We start from the raw sequence: 19,565 nt of genomic DNA, 5'->3' as shown, positions 1-19,565 counted from the left end.
CCAAATGCATTATGACAACCACAACGCAGCTTAAATGGGAAACGTGGCCTCACCACTGTTTCTGTTAAAAGCGGACACCCCTCTTAGAACATTTTTCATTATTTATGGGTGGATCTGGTTGAAACTTGCAACATTTGTATATTTTTGCATGCTGATTTCAAATATCTGATTAGTTTTCTTGTAGATGAAATAGTTTTCAAAATTTCACCTAATTCATGTTGCTCATTTGAAGGTGGGCTAAATACTAAACACTCTATGGCATGATGAGAAGGATCATAGAGTGCAACAAGACAAGAATTAATTTGCTAGAAGAATTTCAACCAAAGTTACAACCTAGTCAAACTTTTGTGACAAAAAGCCCAAGTTGGCACCCAAGATTGATAATTAATTTTGTAAATGTTGCCGTGTAATAACTGAACATATTTTAGTCTTAATGCACTGTCCAAGAGTTTTTCTTTCTAACAGAACAAGAATGAGAGCTATAGCACAAATAGTTTAAGAGATATCGCTCCTCCAAAATTGCAGAACCCTGAAAATTACAGTTTTGAGAAAACGAGAAAAAACATCTCACAGTATCTACATGTAAATTATGTCAATGATTGATATGTCAACATGATCAGAAGCTAGTGAAAAGTGAACTAAAGCAAAAATTAATGGCTTATGCCAATTTCAGCCTAAGTTATGCAATAGGAAACTTTTGAAAGGAAAGGTCCATTTGGGTACCCAAGACAGATAACCTTCTCAGTAAATTTTTTCTTGTGGTCATTGCATTTACCTTGGTGTCATGTGACTCACAAGGTTCCCTTTCTAGCAAAAAAAAAAAAATTATAGCAATAGCAAGAACAGGACCGGAGATATTAATCTTCCAAAAATGCAACACCACCAAAATTGGGGGATTGTGAGAAGCACTCAAGCCTCACAGCATATTTAATCAGGAAAGAAAACCCCAAAGACCTTCGCATGCTTTCAAAATGCACCAGGAGCATAGTGAGGGTGCATGCTGTCGCGGTGCTTCTTTTTTTCCGCTTTAGCAAAGCCAAGCGAAGCCGCCCGCTTCTGCGCAGAACGCGTGTTACGGCGCAAGTCTTTTTCTTCAGCTCTCCTGGAGACAGTTGCTGGCACGTTCGCGTTGCATTCTTACAGAATTGCTGTTGCTGTATGCTTGCAGCCGGCATTGAAGCGCAGCGCAGCTTCTGCTGTAGCTGCTTCCACAGCAAACAGTGACGAATGCCTCTCTTTGTGGATCAAGGTCCAGATGATCGAGTTGAAGCTCTCGTCTGAATTCTGGGTCTTCCCCCGAATGCACCTCCGCAGCAGGCTCTTCTCTGATAAGCGACTGTACACGGGCAAAAGAGCTTCAGCCACATCGCTTGGCAGACTGTACTTCTGCTTCGGTTCGGGCTCCTCTTTTGCTTTTGCAGCGTTGTGGCGGCACCAAGACTGCTCACCAGTGGGACACAAAGTGTGATTGGGGCAGTCATCAGTAGACGTGATGTGGTAATATGTCGCCACCACGGCTCGCTGCATGGCATCCACATTACCTACATTTGACCTTAGCGCTCGGCCATAATATATAGCTAGCTTGTCAACTAGATCAGCTGTGAGCCTTCCTCTGCCACCAAGACTTTGTTTTCCTGCACCCTTGTGTCTCTGCAAGAGGTTGCGCAAAGCTGCTCCCATATGCTTGTGCACATGGTTTATGTAATCCTCCTTGACTACTTCAATGTAGCCATAGATTTTAGCATCTTGAAGGGCATTAAACGTGCGACTGTCCCCATCGCATAACATCGTTGTGTAGTGCATGTTGTGGCGCTGTAGAGACCTCTCAAATAGAATTTTGCCTGCCTCTACCTCCATTTGGCCAGCCTTGCAGTTGGTGTTCTTTTGGCACTCGTGGCGCGATCTCCAGAGTTCATAGCCGTCAGTGTTCGGCTTTGGGCCAGTTTCGCAGCCCAGACAAAAGTTTGACAGCACGGCATAATCGAGCACATAACCAGTGAAGAGTTCCACTACGGCACCGTATATGTGACGAGTGCCCGCGCGTCATCCATGTGCCGTCGTAACACACGACAATGTTCCCCCTGTGTCCAAAACACAAGTCGTCATATACCTTCGCTACTGCCTGCACGGCCTGTGCCATAGCTGCCGCGGCTGCTCGAGTAGCAGCAGGTTGCAGTGTGTTTTTCAAGTGCCGTTGAAACGTCTTGTTGTGCATGCCACGCCGCGACAATCCCATCGCCGAAAAGATATCGTTCATTGCTGTCTGGGCGTTAACGGTCGACAGCATTGCTCGACTAGCAAGAATATTGAGCTCGAAAGGATTGCACTTTTTCTCACCGTCAACCCTCCACGAGTTCTACTCGGCCACAATCTCACCACAGTTGTCACATAGCATGATCAGTTTTACGGCGAGGCCATAGCTCTGGTCGCTGGTAATCAACCTCACGCATCCGCGACGCATTTTGCACCGCACGGCATCCAAGAGGACAGCAAGGCGGAAATTTGGGCGAGTTGGTAAGTGTTCATTTTCGCTCTCAGCGCAACACGAACGGGACACAAGACGAAGGACTAGCACAAACAGGCGCTGACTATCAACTGGTTTTTTATTGAAGAGCGAGAAGCGTATAAATACATACAGTGAACTACTTATCGATCAACAAAAGTTATCTGGAAGGCACGTGGGAGGTGAGATAGATTAATTCCCTCTCGGACAACGTTATGGAAGGGCTGCTGACACATTTTGTGCCGTTGTGGTGAATATAAAAATCCTCCATTACCTTGCGTGTTAACAATTAACACGCGAGGTAATGGAGGATTTTTATATTCACCACAACGGCACAAAATGTATCAGCAGCCCTTCCATAACGTTATCCGAGATGGAATTAAGCTATCTGACCTCCCACGTGCCTTCCAGATAACTTTTGTTGATTGATAAGTAGTTCACTGTTTGTATTTATACGCTTTTCGTTCTTCAATAAAAAACCAGTTGATAGTCAGCGCCTGTTTGTGCTAGTCCTTCATCTTGTGTCCCGTTCGTGTTGCGCTGAGAGCAAAAATCCAAGAGGACGTTCGCAATGCTGAGGTCAGTTATTGCATAGGCGGCTGTTCCGTCTGCGTCTGATCCTGCGGACGCACCACTTGCATCGGCAAGCAGCGCGGTCTTTCGTGCCGTCGCCGGCATCGATTCCAGTCGATCAAGTGTAGACTGCTCACGGGCACTCGCTTGAGTTATGTCACTGTTAGTGACAGGCGCGGTGTCAATTCGTACGCGACTACAATTGGCACGAAGAACACCGCCGTTATCCAGCAGAGACGGATAAGCGTCGCCGCCCGCAACGTGACCGTCACGCAATCCCGTACCACTGGCGCTTGCTTGTTGCACAGTGTGCAACAATGTCGTGTCATTAACACGTTTTTTTCCTTTTGCACGCTTTCGCCCGAACTTGTGCACAGAGCGGCACTTCTTCGCGCCTCCTGGCATGGTTGTCGCATTGCACTAGCGTGGTCGGCAGACAGACAAAATGAGGTCACCGGGGGTCCGCTTTCCATGGCTAGCTTGCCAGAACCAACCAGACGACGCCATTTTGATCACGTACCTAAACCGGCCAATAGCAGCGCGCGCCGCTATTTATTTTTTCTTTCGTTTTTTTGGCGAAGGTGGCATGTACAGGGTTGCTGCTTGAAAGAAAAAATAAGCCAAAAGCCCGCTCTTTGGAACGAGACCAAAATGGCCGCGGTAGAGCACGTAGTTTCGATGCGCCGGGCGATTGAAATTGGGTGTCGTTTGTCCACAATTTAAAGGGCAGTGGGTGTGGTACTGCATTTTTAAATCGCTATAACTTCTTACTTACGTGGGGTATAGTGATGAAAATTTGCATACAGATGCGAAACGGTGCAGGAACACGAAAATTAAAAGATTGAAAATCTGATTTTTGGGCCAATTTTCGGCGCCAAAAAGTCGTGTCCCCCCTTAAAGGAGGCTAAGGCTGGAAGTGCAAAAGAGCAGCTGGAGACGCACTCCAGACAATGAGCAGTGGCAGAGAACAGAGATGGGTGCTACGGCAGTGCCTGTATCTGCTTCTACTTTCAAGTCTTTTTGTGTTGCATGTGGCCTAGCCTTGAGTGTGTTCACTAGCGCCATCCTTGACCATTGCAGCAGGCGTTGGATGTCCTGTAGTACCGCGAGTGCCTCGTGAGATGTGGTGAGTGTGGTAGCTATGTGAAAACTCTCTTATGCTACCTGTGGCATCAAGGCTGTCAGAACTGTGGCCTTTATTAAGCTGTTGAGCAGACAACGGTAGGGAAATGGGGGGCTTGTTATGGCATACGAAAGAAACAAGCAAACAGTCATTGAAACCCAGGGAAGTGTAGGGGAATGTTTCTCTTTTCCTAATGATAGTGTTGATCAAAGTGGAAAATCAGTAGCGTACTAATTTTGGTTAGCGGATATTTTACACACAGTCGAAGAGAGCTACATGCTTGCTAGTGGCATTCGATGGGATCGGGAAAAACATCCCCCTGTGGTTTTCTTGGTTTCAGTGACTGTGTTTGCCTGAAGCAAGGGTGTCTACTGGTGCGGCGAGGGAGAAGGCAGCAGCAAAGGGCCCGCTGGGTGAGGAGGACCGAGAGAGAGGAAGCTAGAGACGCACTCCAGACGAGGAGCAGTGGCAGAGAACAGAGATGGGTGCCTTGACAAGAGGCTGCGCCACGAAGACCCTGTTTTGAACAGTTGTAAATAAATTCTTCATTCAGTTATTAGTGATATGGCCCGGCTGAATAAGGAGGAAGTGCAGAGAAACCCTGGCTTCACTGAGGCACAACACGAAAGAGGGTAACTCCTTATAAGAATGAATGGAAAGTACAGAACTTTTGATATTATCTTGCTTTCTGGCAATGGCCCAAATATGACTATGAGCTTGACATCCCAAGAAAGCCTTTTTTTGCAAAATCCCCAGAGCTGCTTATATAGTGACCTTTTTCTGGACTATAAAAAGAGCAGAGGAGTTGACTGTGGCCTACTAAAAATGAGGGGTAAAACCTTAGTTTACGATGAGCTAAAAATGGCAGTGGCAAATAGCAAGTCAACGGTACGTCTTTACAGCATTCATTACAGCCGGGGTCTCAAACTCGTCTTTCCCCATGGGCCGCGTTGGCATATTTCTTGCTTCCACAGGCCACTATCCAGGAAGGTGAGGGGAGAATTAAGGGAAAAGGCAGCACACTCCTCAAACCTGTTGTAGGGTGATTTTGATCGAAAAGGACAACCAGAAGAGCATGAATGACAGGACAGACAGGTCTATCTTTTATGTTCCTCCAGTTTTGTAATTGTCATGCTTTCATCACTCTCTATACCATGGATCTTGACCAACTCATCCAAACAGCTGTGCTATAACAGTTCGTATGCTGCCTCAGATGCAGCTAAAATTTCACTGAAAGAAATTGTGCCTAGCCGCTGGCTCAAGACTGTTGAGCAACTGCTGTGATCACGATGAGCAGTAGTTTTGAATTGAACCAGTAAGTTACAAAACTAAATTGAGAAAATTCTGGACTGTGTTGGCAAGGGTTGGGGTCAAAAATTAATAGAGGACGCCTCATTAATCTGATTTGCTGATGACATTGCCTTGCTAAGTAGCTTGGTACGAATTACAAAGCGTGATCAATGAATTAGGCGAAGTAGAACGGTGGGTCTAAAAATCAATATCAAGAAAAGTGAAGAAATATTCAACATTCTTGGAAGGGAACAGCATTTTATTACTTGTAAGCAAATAATATATATCTACTTAGGGCAGATACTGTGGATCACTAGAGTGAAATAAATAGAATAAGGATAGGGTGGAGCGTATCTGTCCAATACTCTCAGTGAACGAATAGCAGTTTGCCAGTTCTCGTACTCGCCAGTGGGGTGGTAACGAAAAGGTTTGAACTTGAAGCTCATGCCTTCTGCAGTTAATGCTGTTGGTGAGCCTTACCAGTGAAATGCCACAAGCGAGGGATAAAGCCATTGTATCAAAGGAACTAGCCGAACTGTAGGCATGTGTATATGGCGCTTTACCGGACGCCTCCTGTGCACGCGCAGGAATATGGGTGGGGCCAGGCGGGGGGCCACTTGTGCGTGCGTAGGCGGTGTCCACAGCAGGCAGGTATACACCTACGTTAATATGTCCCTGGTGCACTAAAAACGTTTAGAGAATCCAACTATGCTAAGATCGCGGCATAGTAGTGACGGGGCTCTATCTCAAGTGGATCTTTGCTGCAGGGCCAGGAAGCATGGCGCGGTCAGGAAACATCTGCGGCAGGCAGCGTGTCCCCTCTGCTAATCACGTGCCAAGTTTATCTGCTTGATGAACCGACCGAGCATGCACAGTCGTGGCGTGGCGCATTTAGAGTGCACTCGGACAAAGAAAAGGACATGCGTGTCGCACAGCTAGCCTTGGGCACTGAGCCGTGAGGCCCAAAAATTCAAATTGACAACTCAGCAGGCTTTGGCACGGTGGGTCTCGAGGGGGGCGTGCGCCCCCATCGAGATCGGCCGTGGCTGTGGAAAGAAAAGCTGTTCGTATGACATTAAGAGACGGGAAAAGAGCAGAGTGGGTTAGGGGACAAAAGTGAGTTAATGACAGGAACGGCTCCAAGAAATTTGCTGGGGGGTGGCATGGAAAAATTGGCGGGTGACGAACAAAATTTTTGCCAGGTATGATGCCTCTGTTGCTTTGGTGTGTCCAGGCAATTTCGGCCTGGCATGGCAAAATTAGGGTTGGCTGCCGCCACCCCTCATCTCCGCTCCCCTTGGCACCTTCAGTGTGGTCAGTGATATTGTAGTCGTAATCAAGGAGATGGCATATTACATGGGCAGGACATGTAATATGAAAGGAAGATAACCGATGGATGCTAAGGGTACAGGACTAGATTCCAAGAGAAAGCAATAAGCGGTGCAGGGAGCGGCAGAAAGTCAGGTGGACGCATGATTCTAGGAAGTTCTCTGGGATAGGGTTCCTGCAGTGGTGTAGGTGGAGGCGAGTGGGACAGGCCTTTCTTCTGCAGTGGCCATATAGTTGTAGGCTCACGATGATGATGAGCTGGTTAGACTTAACGGAATGTGGTGATCTGGGTCCGTTAGAACCAATAGGCCCCAGGCCCCCATATCACATCCAGATTTTTAACTAAAATATGCTTCCTTTTCTATGTGCAGAATATCTAGGAAATGTTTGTGAGCGCAGCTGGCAAAGGACAGGGTTAATATGAGAGACATGGGCGAGGCCTTTGCTCGCAGTGGGTGTAGTCAGGCTGATGATGACGATGATGGAGGAAGTTCATTTATGTAAGATTAGCAGAGGTGCTCATCCAATTGAAATCATTGCATGCGAATTCATGTTTACATGGAAACAGTCGAAGAAAGCAAACACTTAGCACGCAAGGAACATAGTCAAACACCTACATGCTCAATACATATCCACAAACTGATATGTATGCTTTAACCAGTTGCCCATGGAGAATAGTTATTTCATGTTCTTTTACTATGGTGGTGGCTGAATTAAACGATGGATAGGACTTAATTAATTAAGCTACTGATATTGTTACTTATTGGTGACTGCAGGCAGGCCAGTACACCGACAGGCAGGCTGGCGTCGAACCAGAAAACGTTTGGCACAGTGATAACCCTAAAAGAAACTCAACTGGGTGGTGGTCATAGCATCAGTTGCACTCTGCTGGCGGCAAGGATCACAATCACTGGTGTTGTCTGCCGCACTCAGTTAAATGGACACAAAATTTTTCAAGAGCACAGACCTTGGGGCTAGTTGGTGCATTGCAGTCATGTACAAGCGCAGAACAAACAGGGACAAAGAAGGATGGGACACCACGAGGCCCCTTCTTTGTCCCTATTTGTTCTGCGCTTGTACATGACAGAAAATGTTTGCTTGCATGTTTTTTTCTTTTAAATGGTGCCTTAAACATTGGTATACATGGAACACCTGATGGTACTCGCCTACGACCAAGGAGGGTATGAACCTACGACTGCTGAATATATTGAATTTCTTCTTGACGCTGTTTCAGTTTCATGAACCGAACGATGGCTGTGATGTGTAATTGAGCTTTAGGCCACGTGAGGTACACACACACACACAAAAAACACCAAGATAAATGCTGGTACGAGCCGGAATTCCCGGGTTCTAACCCAGCCGCGGCGGCCCCGTTTCGATGGAGGCGATAAGCAAAAGGTGCTCGTGTGCTATGTAATTTTGGGGCGCGTTAAATCCTCAGGTGGTGGAAATTATTCAGGGGCCCTCCACTAAGGCACCTCTTTTTCTCTCTCTCTCACTTTCACCTTCTTCCTCTTACAGCGCAGTTCCAGCGTCCAAGGAGATGTGACATGATACTCCATCATTTTCTTTTCTAAAAAAAAAAGCAATTTTCAACTGCTGATATGTCGTTTGTTGTAACTATAGCTATTGAGGCAGGCTAGTTTAAGTGCTGTAATGGGTTAAAACTACGTAGCAGCGTCTATTTTGCTGCTTTTCTTGAGTTTTTTTTTGCGTCACATGACCTGAATTTTGAACATATGTCGCAACCATTGTTCGGTTGATGCAATCGAAACGGCATGAGAGAAGAAATTTAATTCAGCAATCGTAGGCAAATACCACATTGTGATTCATGTAATCTAATGTCTAATGCATCATTTGAAAGAAGACAAGCAATAAAATTAGCTGTCTGTAGTTCTGTAAGGGTGATCGAATGAAAACCGGTGTATTCAAGGTGGTCACAATTTCCGGAGCGCTTCACTGTAGCATCCCTCATAGCCTGAGTCGCTTTAGGACGTATAACACCAATAACCATTCTTTAAAGGCGAACACAACCCTTTGAGCTAAAGCGCCCAAAAGATGGGCAGCAGTCTCAAACATTGCGGAAGTGGTTATCCACGATCATGATTTTCAACATGCAACTCGTGTAGCGAACAAATAAGGGGGGATGCGCGGCTTTTCATTTAGAGTGAACTTTTTTTCGGGGGGTGGCCAGTGCGGGGTGCGGGTCCGGGTGCTAACGTATACGCAGCAACATACACTATACCTATATTGCGCGTTATGACCTTTGTGGAGTTTTGTAAGTCGCACTCGCGAAATCCCCGCGTAATCTGCACACCCCTTCTTCGAGCCCTAATTTTTGAATAAAAAGTGTGCAAATTATGCGCTTAAATACGGTATATGCGTTTGGACTATGGAACTGGAACCACATTTCTTCCCAGGTATAAACACATCCGCGGAGGCTGCGACTCGATGGAGGCGATCGAATGGAACCCCCTTGTGCTGTGCAATGTTGATGCACATTAAAGAACCGCCAGTGGTCGAAATTAATTTGAAGTCTTCAACTACGGCGTCCCTCATAACCCATTTGTAGCTTCGGGACGTTAAATCCCACAATATACAGTTATGCATTTTAACGTGACAGCATTCAGACTCCTGTTGTTGATATATTGCCTCTCCGGAAAATCCGTCGTCGTCATCGCCGTTGGGAGCGAAAAATCTCCGGAGAAGCATTCCAGGCGGGCCACCTAGGTCACGTGATTTTGTGGCATCATAGCAACCTTCCCACTGGATTACGAGCAAATTAACTGACCACCGTGGCTTGTCGCATAAGCCCCACGGGTGGTAGCACTTGCAGTCGCAGTATGAGGACTCCCAGGTGTTAAGTCGAGGATGACCAGTTCCGCATATATGGGCTTTAAACCATTAACGCTATCGTGTCAGACCCTTAACGCGGAGCTGAAGAGCCCCCTCCAATTTTTTCAATAGAGGTTAGCCTTTGGCACCAGCTGAGAATCCAGTTTGTTCAATAGGGATCGAGTGCACTAGTGCAGTGATGGTTATCGATTTGGAACCAGTTGGAAACTCATTTTTTTTCTTATTTTACTGGGCCATGTTTAGGACCACTGCAATCTACCTGCCAGCTGTCTTGAATCATTTTTTATCTGGAAATGGAAGTAAGGGAACTTCCAGAATAATGGAAAATGATTTAAATAAATCTTCATATGAAACCTGCAGTGGAAGCACTGCCAGGCTCTCGGAAAACTTTTCCGATGCTTATCAGTTGTCGTCATGCGTATTTTCTAAACATCAGCTATGAGCTAGTCTGGTTCCAATGCTATTTCTGGTGTCAGCATTGTCCTACTGCAGTTGGTGCGCTTTTTAATTTATAAAAAAAGACTGGAGGCAAAGGGTTGCGAAAGCTCAGCCAGCAACACGAACTGGAGTGGCTGAGTATGATCACATATTTCGCTTTATAACGCGGCCGAGACTAAACTAGCGTTCCATGCATATGCGGGCTGAGTGCAGAACACGACTAGATAGCACTGTGCACAAAGTGAGACGCATGCCTGATTCATAGCGTTGTTGTATATGATGGATCAACTTCCCCCTTCAATACTTCCCTGCACAGTCCAGGGGCTGAATCCACGAGGTTCACTCTGCTGCTCGGCGGTTCGCCATGCGCGATTGGCCGCTTCACCACGTGTGACGTCACGCATCTCCTCATTTCATTCATTGTTGGATTGGTCAGCAGAGTAGCATACATAGGGTGCCGCTTACCATGGCCCATTGTTACCAGCTGCTGTCTTTGTAGATTGTATCCTATTCATCATCATTAGCAGCAGCCCGACTACACCCACTTCAGGGCGAAGGCCTCTGCCATGTCTCTCCAATTAACCCTGTCCTTTGCCAGCTGCGCCCACCCTATGCCTGCAAACTTCCTAATCTCATCCGCCCACCTAACCTTCTGCCGCCCCCTGCTACGCTTGCCTTCTCTTGGAATCCACTTCGTTACCCTTAAGGACCAGCGGTTATCTTGCCTTCACAGTACATGCCCTGCTCAAGCCCATTTCTTCCTCTTGATTTCGACTAGGATGTCATTAACATGCGTTTGTTCCCTCACCCACTCTGCCCACTTCCGGTCTCTTAACGTTACACCTATTATTTTCCTTTCCATGGCTCGCTGTGCTGTCCTTAACTTAAGCTGAACCCTTTTCGTTAGCCTCCACGTTTCAGCCCCTTAGGTGAGTACCAGTAAGATACAGCTGTTGTACACTTTTCTCTTTAGGGATATTGGTAAACTGCCACTCATGATCTGCGAGAACTTTCCATATGTGCTCCACCCCATTCTTATCCTTCTAGTTATCTCCCTCTCATGATCCGGATCAGCTGTCACTACCTGCCCTAAGTAGACGTATTCCGTCACAACTTCCAGGCTCTCGCTGCTAATTGTGAATTGTTGTTCTCTTGCTAGGCTGTTGAACATTACCTTGGTTTTCTGCATGTTAATTTTTAGACCCATCGTTCTGCTCTGCCTGTCTAACTCATTGATCATGATTTGCAGTTCACCTCCTGAGTGACTTAGCAAGGCAATGGCACCAGCAAATCGCAGATTATTTAGGTATTCTCCATTAACTCTTATCCCCAACTGTTCCCAATTCAGTCCCCGGAACACCTCCTGTAAACAGGCGGTGAATAGCATTGGCGAGATCGTGTCTCCTTGCCCGACGCCCTCCCTTATTGGAATTTTATTGCTGTCTTTTTGGTGGACTATGGTAGCTGTATAGTTCCTATATATATCTTCCAGTGTTTTGACATGAGGCTCATCTACACCCTGATTCTGCAATGCCTGTATGGCTGCTGAGGTTTCCACCGAGTCAAATGCTTTCTCATAATCAATGAAGGCTATATATAGGGGTTGGTTATATTCTGCACATTTCTCTATCATCTGATTGGTAGTGTGAATGTGATCTATTGTGGAATGTCCTTTACGAAAGCCTGCATGATCATTTGGTTGATTATACTCTAAGGTTGCCCTGACTCCATTAGCGATTACCTTAGTAAATACCTTGTAGGCAACGGACAGTAAGCTGATCGGTCTGTAATTTTTCAACTCCTTGGCGTCTCCTTTCTTATGAATTAAAATCATATTTGCGTTCTTCCCAGCTTCTGGTACGATCGAGGTCATAAGGCATTGGGTATACAGGGTGGCATTGGGTATACGGGGTCGCATTCAATTGAATGCGACCCCGGTTGGTCGCAGCTGCCACCCGACGGCCGAAGCTCGGCACTGTCCGGTCGGCAGTGGGTGGCCGGGGAGAGAGAGGAGGGTGGCTAGTTTTCTAGCAGAATCTCGCCTCCATCTTTTAACAGATCTGCTGTTACCTGATCCTCACCAGCTGCTTTTCCCCTTTGCATTGCCCCTAAGACTTTCTTTATTTCCTCTTTCGCTACTGGCGGGATGACGCATTTCTGTGTGCTACTGTCTCTATCATTAACGTTCTGATTACACTGGCTACTTTATAGATTTGCGTAGAACTCTTCGGCTACTTTAACTATCTTATCCATATTGCTAATGACATTCCCTCCTTGTCTCTTAATGCATACATCTGGTTTTTACCTATGCCTAGTTTCCTCTTCACCGCTTTTAGGCTACCTCCGTTCTTTAGAGCATGCTCGATTCTCTCCATATTAAACTTCCTTATTTTGAATACCTTGCGCTTATTTATTAACTTCGATAGCTCTGCTAGTTCTATTCTGTCTGTAGGGTTAGACACCCTCATGTTATGACGTTTCTTGATCAGATCTTTCGTCTCCTGTGATAGCTTGCTGGTACCCTGTCGAACCGACCTACCGCCTACTTCTGCTGCGCACTCCGTAATGATAGCTGTCAGATTATCGTTCATTGTATCAACATTAAGATCGCCTTCTTCAGTTAAAGCTAAATATCTGTTCTGCAGCATGTATCCTATTATCTGTTCTGCAGCATGTATCCTATTATCTCCAAGTTAAATGTGCAAAAGGTACACCGTGTTTTCGCTGTTTTTGATGGGCCTCGTAGTGGGAGAGCTGCAGCTGGATGAATTTGTTCAGGTGCGTCAAGGTAGAGGGACTTGGTGTGGGGCACTTGTTCGCACGGCAGGAATAGTCTGATACAACTTAAGGCTGCAGTGCAGTGATTTAGAATAGGCTGCAGTGAAGCTCCGCCCACATTCACTACCACTGCACAGATACCCTCCGCGACAAAAAGATAGTCCGTTTTTAAAACTTTTCTTGTTATCTAAACAAAAGCTGATCTGATGTGCCTTGCCACTGGACTTACGGTTCCAGGCAGCGAAGTAAGCGCAGCAAACACGCGCTCTCGGCACCTTCCCCAGCAAATGCACGGGAATGGAGTTGCTCTAAGGATGCGGTGCACACGGTAAAACCCGGCCGCCACTGTCGGCGTATACAAACGTTCGCCGCCGATACCTCCGCAGTCGCGCTCCTGCCCAGCCGGTAAGTCGGAAGCCCTTCTTACATAGCCTTCTATTTCAGAGGAATGCTTCGTTGATGTTTTGTAGCTAGCTGGCCCGCTCTGTGTATTATTCGCAGTTGTAATAAATAGCATATGAGTGTTCATGTTTTGTCGTCCTTCCCTTTGTTCCCTCGGGCACGAACCCCTCCGCGGCTAGCGAGCGGGAACGCTGCATCGGCGGGAGTACGGGGGTGGAAGGCCGTCCCCCCGATATTTCTACACGATATACCTTTCATCCCTGCGCTATCGATGCAGTTGTGGGCCTGCGTATTAAAATTCATGCCATAATTAGTCACTTGTAGCAATAATGTTGCACTATGCCCTTCTGAAAATTTATCCTTTGCTCATGATCTGCTGCATGTACGCACTGTTTTCGGCCAGATACATGGGGATTGCAAGCATGACATTCATGTTGAAACACGACCTCCTCACTCCGTCTTGTCTCGTTGGCGGCATATCAAGGGCTGCTGGCGTGCGCTGTAATCACTTCTGATTGTGCACCGGGCGGCTTGAGTTGTGTCGCTGCTGTTTGTTTGTGCAGGAGGAGCTGTGTCGTGAGAAAGAAGCCCTTGTGGAGCACTTTGTCCGAGGCCCAGGCAGCGAGTGTGGTCTCTCATCCCTCTACTTTCAGGCCTGGTGAGATTACATTCTGTTATTGTGCACGCTTGTGTCTCACCTTGTGCTGGAAGGGACTGGGCTAAGCAGCCACAAGAGCCCAGGAAGGAAGTCTTTGGTGGGTTGGGAGCTTCAAGGGCTTTGAGGCCCAAAGCAAGGGCAAAAGACTCAGCGCAGGATGGGCACCACTTCCATATCTATTTGTTAGAAAGCAATACATATTCATGTATCAGATAAATCAATGAGAAAAAAAATTGGTGGCAGTTTAGCTCTGGTTAACCCTGGTCAAAAGCGGAAAGCTGCATCTCCCTGGCTACGTTTGTGGATGAGCGACTGGCGGTTTTTATAGCCATTCTTACACACACACAGTAGTAGGCATTTTTTTATTTGTTAAACATTTTGATTTTTTCGAAATGGCACGAGAGGCGCACACACAAAACAGTATATATTTAGTATAGCTTCGGTGATATTTACAACTGTATTATTGCTCATTGCATGCGGAGATATGGAACCAAATCCGGGGTCAAACATCGCTGTGTTTCGATGGAGACGAAAGGCCTGTTTGGCGATCTCAGTGCACTTTAAAGATCCTCAGGAGGTCTAAATTATTCCGGAGCCCTCCACTACGGCACCTCTTTCTTCCTTTCTCAGTCCCTTCTTTATCCCTTCCCTCCTGGTGCAGGTGTCTGCTGATATGTAACAGAGCCATTGCCTTTCCCCAACAGCCAATTCAATTCAAATTGAAAAAGAAGTCATTTTTTTTTTGGGAAAAGAAAAGGCACAATGTGAGATAGGCATAATTTCCTTTTGTTAAAACCAACTTTCATTTCACTTTCTTTCCCTTCCGGCATGTTCGGGTGCACTGAGATATGTGAGACAGCAGGCGTCATTTCCTTGTTTTTGCCTCTAGCTACATTCAAGGTCAAACTTGTGGCCCCGCTGATGGCTGAAAAGCTGACGTAGTGAAGCTTTTCGCTTCAAAAAGCAATAGCCGGGATAGGGTGGTGCTGGTGGTGGAAAACATTTATTGCCAAGCAATGCAGAGGGGGGCAAACCCCTTAACACGGCATGAAGCGGCCGGGGCTGCTGGCATTGGGGTAGGGGTTTGGGCCTGATGGTGGGCATGCAGTTGTGCCTGGAGGCGGAGGTTGGTCGTTTGGAGGGAGGCGAGCTGCGCGTGGACATGCAGCAGCTCTTCATAGAGGGGGTTGGCGGAGTACTGGGAAACTACGCCTGCCCAGCTCACTTGACCGGTGCAGCGGCCGGGTGCCTGGGCAGGTGGTCTCGGTGGGACCGGAGGTGGTGGTGGCCTGGTTCTAGTCCAGGAGCGGGACCGGGCCTTAGGCTTGTTAGGGGTGGACGGCTGTTTCGGTGTGGCAGGCTGCAGCACCGGAAGTGACTTCGATGTGAGCCGCGGGGCCTGGGGCTTGATGAGGATGAGATGTTGGATGGTGTTGATGATGACTGTGTCGGGCTTGGCCTCTTGAGGTCCGAGGCGGGCTGCTTGCAGAATGGCATCACGAAGCACAACGCCGTTCATGGTCGGAAGCTTGAGGCCACTGCAGGGACGGAGGATGATCTTATGGTCGGCAATGGGGAACTTGGGGTGGCTAGGGAAGACAGTTGGGGCGGCAGGGGCAGGCGCCCGCGCCGGCCTTGAGACAGATTTGGGTAACGGTCGGAGGGGATTTGCGATTGGAGCTTCGCTTGTCGTGTGCTGATTGCCAGCAGTTGGTAGAGGTAAGCTCTGAGGAAGATATGTCTTCTAAAAATTTAAAAAATGAAAATTTGTTTTTGGAGAAAGGAAATGGCGCAGTATCTGTCTCACATATTGGTGGACACCTGAACTGTGCCAGGGATAAATGAGGGAGTGTAAGAAGACAGGAAGAAAGAGGTGCCTTTGTGGAGGGCTCCGGAATAATTTCGACCACCTGGGGATAATTAATGTGCACTGACATCGCACAGCACATGGGCGCCTTAGCATTTCGCCTCCATCGAAACCCAGCCGCCGCGGTCGGGTTTGAACTCGGGAATTCTGGTTTCCATGCCGCCACCGAGACGCTGACTCGCTGGTGGTCCGAGCGCCAAGCTTCGTCTCTAGCGGCGTTCGATATTGGCGGCTGCTGCGCCACGAGGCTTAGCCTCAGTGCAGCAGGGGATGAAAAGATATGGGCTCGCCTCTTGATGTGGTGGTCCAAATCGGGAAAGGCAGGTTCCTGAAGAGAAGCGGAGGCTGATGATAGTTTCAGACGGCTGGGATGAGTTAATCTGATCGTAAAGGACAAAGTTTGCGGAGCGCATGTGAAGCAGTCCTCACGCCGTTCTCCCGAGCCAGATCTGGAGCATCACTGGCTATAATCAGACTTGAGAGAACTGGGAGAGAAGGGGTGGAAAAGTGCGACTAATCTCCTTCTTTCCCTTATCTTTGTGATGGGCTTGTGAGTTTGCACATTGCTTAAACTCGTCTCAAAAGCATGGCTCACACCAACAAGGAGTTCAGTATGTGGCAAGCGTGTATATTCTCTATTCTAAACTGCCAATGCATGCCCTTACATGCGGCTTGTCACGTGTTAATGGGATCGAATTCCTTCAGTGCTTCTTGACATGGCCTTGGAAGTTTGATATTGCAACGCCCGAAGAAGACCATTTTTTTCACACTCGCACCGCCAGCGCTGTTGCCGCAGCATGCACGTCGTCTCACTCCGCCGACATGATTTGCTGCCGTATTTGAACCCAGTTGTCGCAGCTTGCAAGCTACGAGAAGGGCGCTTTGTGGGTGGAGAGAGAGCTTACAGCGCTAGCTTTAGTTCGCATGGTTGTCGTCCTGCCAAGGGAAAAAGAGAAGAGGATACGTGGGGACGCGCAGTGAGAGCTTGTGGAAAGGCAACCCACATTTATTGAAGGAGGACCGGCAGCCGCGGCTGGTGAGCCGGCGAAGCGGGCTGTCGACGTTGCTGGCCAGGCTGGTTGCCGAATGCGTTCTGCGCGAGCGAGGTCGCGCTCCCAGCTGCATTTTCGTCATCAACGCTGCCCTTCCTAGCGCGATGCGCGATAAAAGAAAACTAAAGACGATGTCTACAAGTTTCTTCAGGCCAGTGAAGTTCGAGTCAGAGTTCGTGAAGGTCGTCGGGCGGGAGAATTGAGCTCGAGCGGTAGAGCCTGGCTGCTTCGCAAAGGGCGAGAGGAGCCAAAGGTTAGGATGATGACGGAAGGAACAGGCGGGAAAAGTTATCCAGGGATTGGAGGCGAGCTAGTCGTGCTTCAGTCGTAAGGCCTACTGGTGGGGCATTCAGCTGGGTTGAAGTTGGCCAGGAAATGCCAATACAGAAAATGCAGCCGCGTGGGGATGTACAGGAGATATGCGATATGCCTCGACCCAGTCGGTGCGGACGAAAGGATGGTGCGAGGAAACCGCAGTGGGAGAATTGAAGGCGATGCCTCGGCCGCTGGTGACGGTGAAACGACGGCAGACGGCACTTGGATTGAGGTCTCCTGCATTGTTAGGAAGTAGTCGAAGTGGGCGACGGGGTGTATCGACTGTCAGAAAAAGCGAGCTCACTGTGGTGTTGGGACCGCTTGCTGGGAATAGAGGGCACAAGTCCGGGACGTAGGAGTTGGAATGGGAAGAAAGCAGTAGTGCTAAGTCTATTGGCGGTGTTGGAAGGGGCATGCTGTAATGCCTCGCAAGCATGGCACCTTTTTCCATGGCTGTCTCGTGTGTTGCGGAGGCGCAGTAATTTGTGAAGGCTCCAGGCTGGCAGGGATCCGTGGCAGGCGGTTTGGGTGTCAGTTATGCGCGACAAGGCTCAGGTGAGGCTTGCATGCACGCCCCGCGACAAGAAGGACAGATGGGCTCACTGGAGTTGGGCTTGAGGTAGCAGGCGAACAGGCGACTAGAAGCGAGTTGGGGCTCGGGTCGAGAGAGAACGCTCTTCTGGCGATGGTTCAAGGGCAGGCGCCACAGTTGGCAAGCATGGCTGGGCAGGAGGCGCTGTGGGACGGGAGTTCGCAGGTGGATGGGCGTCCGTAGACGAAGCAGCTCGGTTAGGGAATTCGGACAGGGGTGGTTGGTGAGTCGAGTGGCGGCGCAGCTTCTGAGGCCAGAACAGGAGTGCAGGAAGTTGGCGGTAGCTGCAAGCCAAAACATGCAGTCAAGGCCTTCTTAAGTCGGCGTAAATGTTTGTGCCAGGAGGCGGCAACAAAAGTTTTGCCAGGAGACTGGGTGGGAGTTCACAACTGGCGTGCTGATAGCGCAGTAGCTGGCTGGACACGTGGTCGACGTGAAAGTGTGAGTCCAGCAGCACCAGCCACAAAACGGGGTCCCTGGCATAGAACGTAGGCAGGCCGGGTAGCCGAGGAAGGAAGGAGCACTGATATGGCTGAAGGAGCTCACCGGATACGATAGAAGGCGCGTACATGGCGGTGGGAAGAAGCTGGCGAAAGCCGGGCGCCAACAGTGGACGTGCAGCGGCAAGGGCAAGCGGAGGTATCAGACAGACAGGAGCGTCGAGCTGGTGGGTGCAGCGTTGCGTGCGTTGAAGCTGTCGTCCGGAGTCACCAGATGTGGAAAGCGATCCATTGAAGGAGGCCCGTTAGCTGCGGCTGGTGAGTCGGCGGAGCGTGATGTCGACGCTTCTGGCCAGGCTGGTTGCCCAATGTGTTGTTATTGTTTGCCTCACAAAATGGCACATACTCACAAGGGGGATTGGCCATAACCAGGCGGTGACTACTTGCATTGCAAATTGCATGCGGCAAACATAGGATGGATGACATAAATAATTGGGCGATTCAGTTTCCGTGACAGCGGTGGTTGCGGGTAGTTAGGGGATCTAACAAGCTTGAATTTATGTAAGAGAGTGAGTGCAAGAAAGGAAGAGGGAAAAAACATGTAGGAATAGCAAAGCGGAAGTACCCAAATAAGGTTAAGGGGCAGTACAAAAGCTTATGATGCTAAACGTTTTGTTTCTAGAAAAAAAAATTGCCTGGCTTAGCTTATGGTTAAGCCTAAGATGCGAAGCATACGTCGCTTGGCTAGCTGTACTTCTCGTTCTTCTCCCGTTTCCGTGGCTCTTTGTAACTTGCGCTTTGCGGTCTGGCGAGCCGCCCTCTCCCTGGCCGACATCTCGCTGCTCAACTGACTCAACGAGAGTCGCCTTTTATACAATTGCGTGACGTCAGTATCTCCTAGCGGTAGGAGCGGGAGTTAGGCCGCTGGCGGAGGCTGCGCGTCCGCAAGCGAGCGCACGAGTTGAGCCCCAGCTTTCACAGCTGTTGTGACGTCATATCACGTGGTGCGCCGATGTAGGTCAAGTGGTAGCTACGCAGCCGCGCGCGGCGCAGCAAGGAAGAGCTCGGTTGTGCGGCTAGTATGCTTCGCATAAAGATTTTGAATGGCAGAGAAAACATTCCGATTGGTATGACCAAGCATAGAAGCGCCAAGAGATAGAACAACCGCAGAACACAGACGCAAACTGAGATTCTGTAATGGAGCTTCTAACAGTCACCTCCTGAGCGATGAGTAGCGACGACAATAGAGAAGAAAGTGCTCAGTTGTTTCCGGCACAGCACAATACGGACACAATGGGGAGATCGCAAGACCAGGCCTGTAGAGGTAAAAACTTAGTTGCGGCCCCGGC

The 19,565-nt window shown here is 48.6% G+C and overlaps 1 protein-coding gene across 5 annotated transcripts in view; it reads left to right on the top strand.

Annotated features, from left to right (window-relative positions):
* The window catches only part of LOC144124487 (tRNA (uracil-5-)-methyltransferase homolog B-like), a 221,962-nt gene that overhangs the window by 95,150 nt on the left and 107,247 nt on the right, over window positions 1–19,565 (top strand). For all 5 annotated transcript variants that reach the window (XM_077657181.1, XM_077657182.1, XM_077657180.1 and 2 more), the window contains one exon: window positions 13,856–13,950. In XM_077657181.1, the coding sequence (XP_077513307.1) occupies window positions 13,856–13,950 (95 nt within the window). The remainder of the gene's footprint in view (window positions 1–13,855; window positions 13,951–19,565) is intronic.

This window comes from Amblyomma americanum, chromosome 3, assembly GCF_052857255.1.
Source record: "Amblyomma americanum isolate KBUSLIRL-KWMA chromosome 3, ASM5285725v1, whole genome shotgun sequence".
Taxonomy (NCBI): Eukaryota; Metazoa; Arthropoda; class Arachnida; order Ixodida; family Ixodidae; genus Amblyomma; species Amblyomma americanum.
The sequence above is the reverse complement of the archived record's forward strand: the minus strand, read 5'-3'. Positions and strand labels throughout refer to the sequence as shown.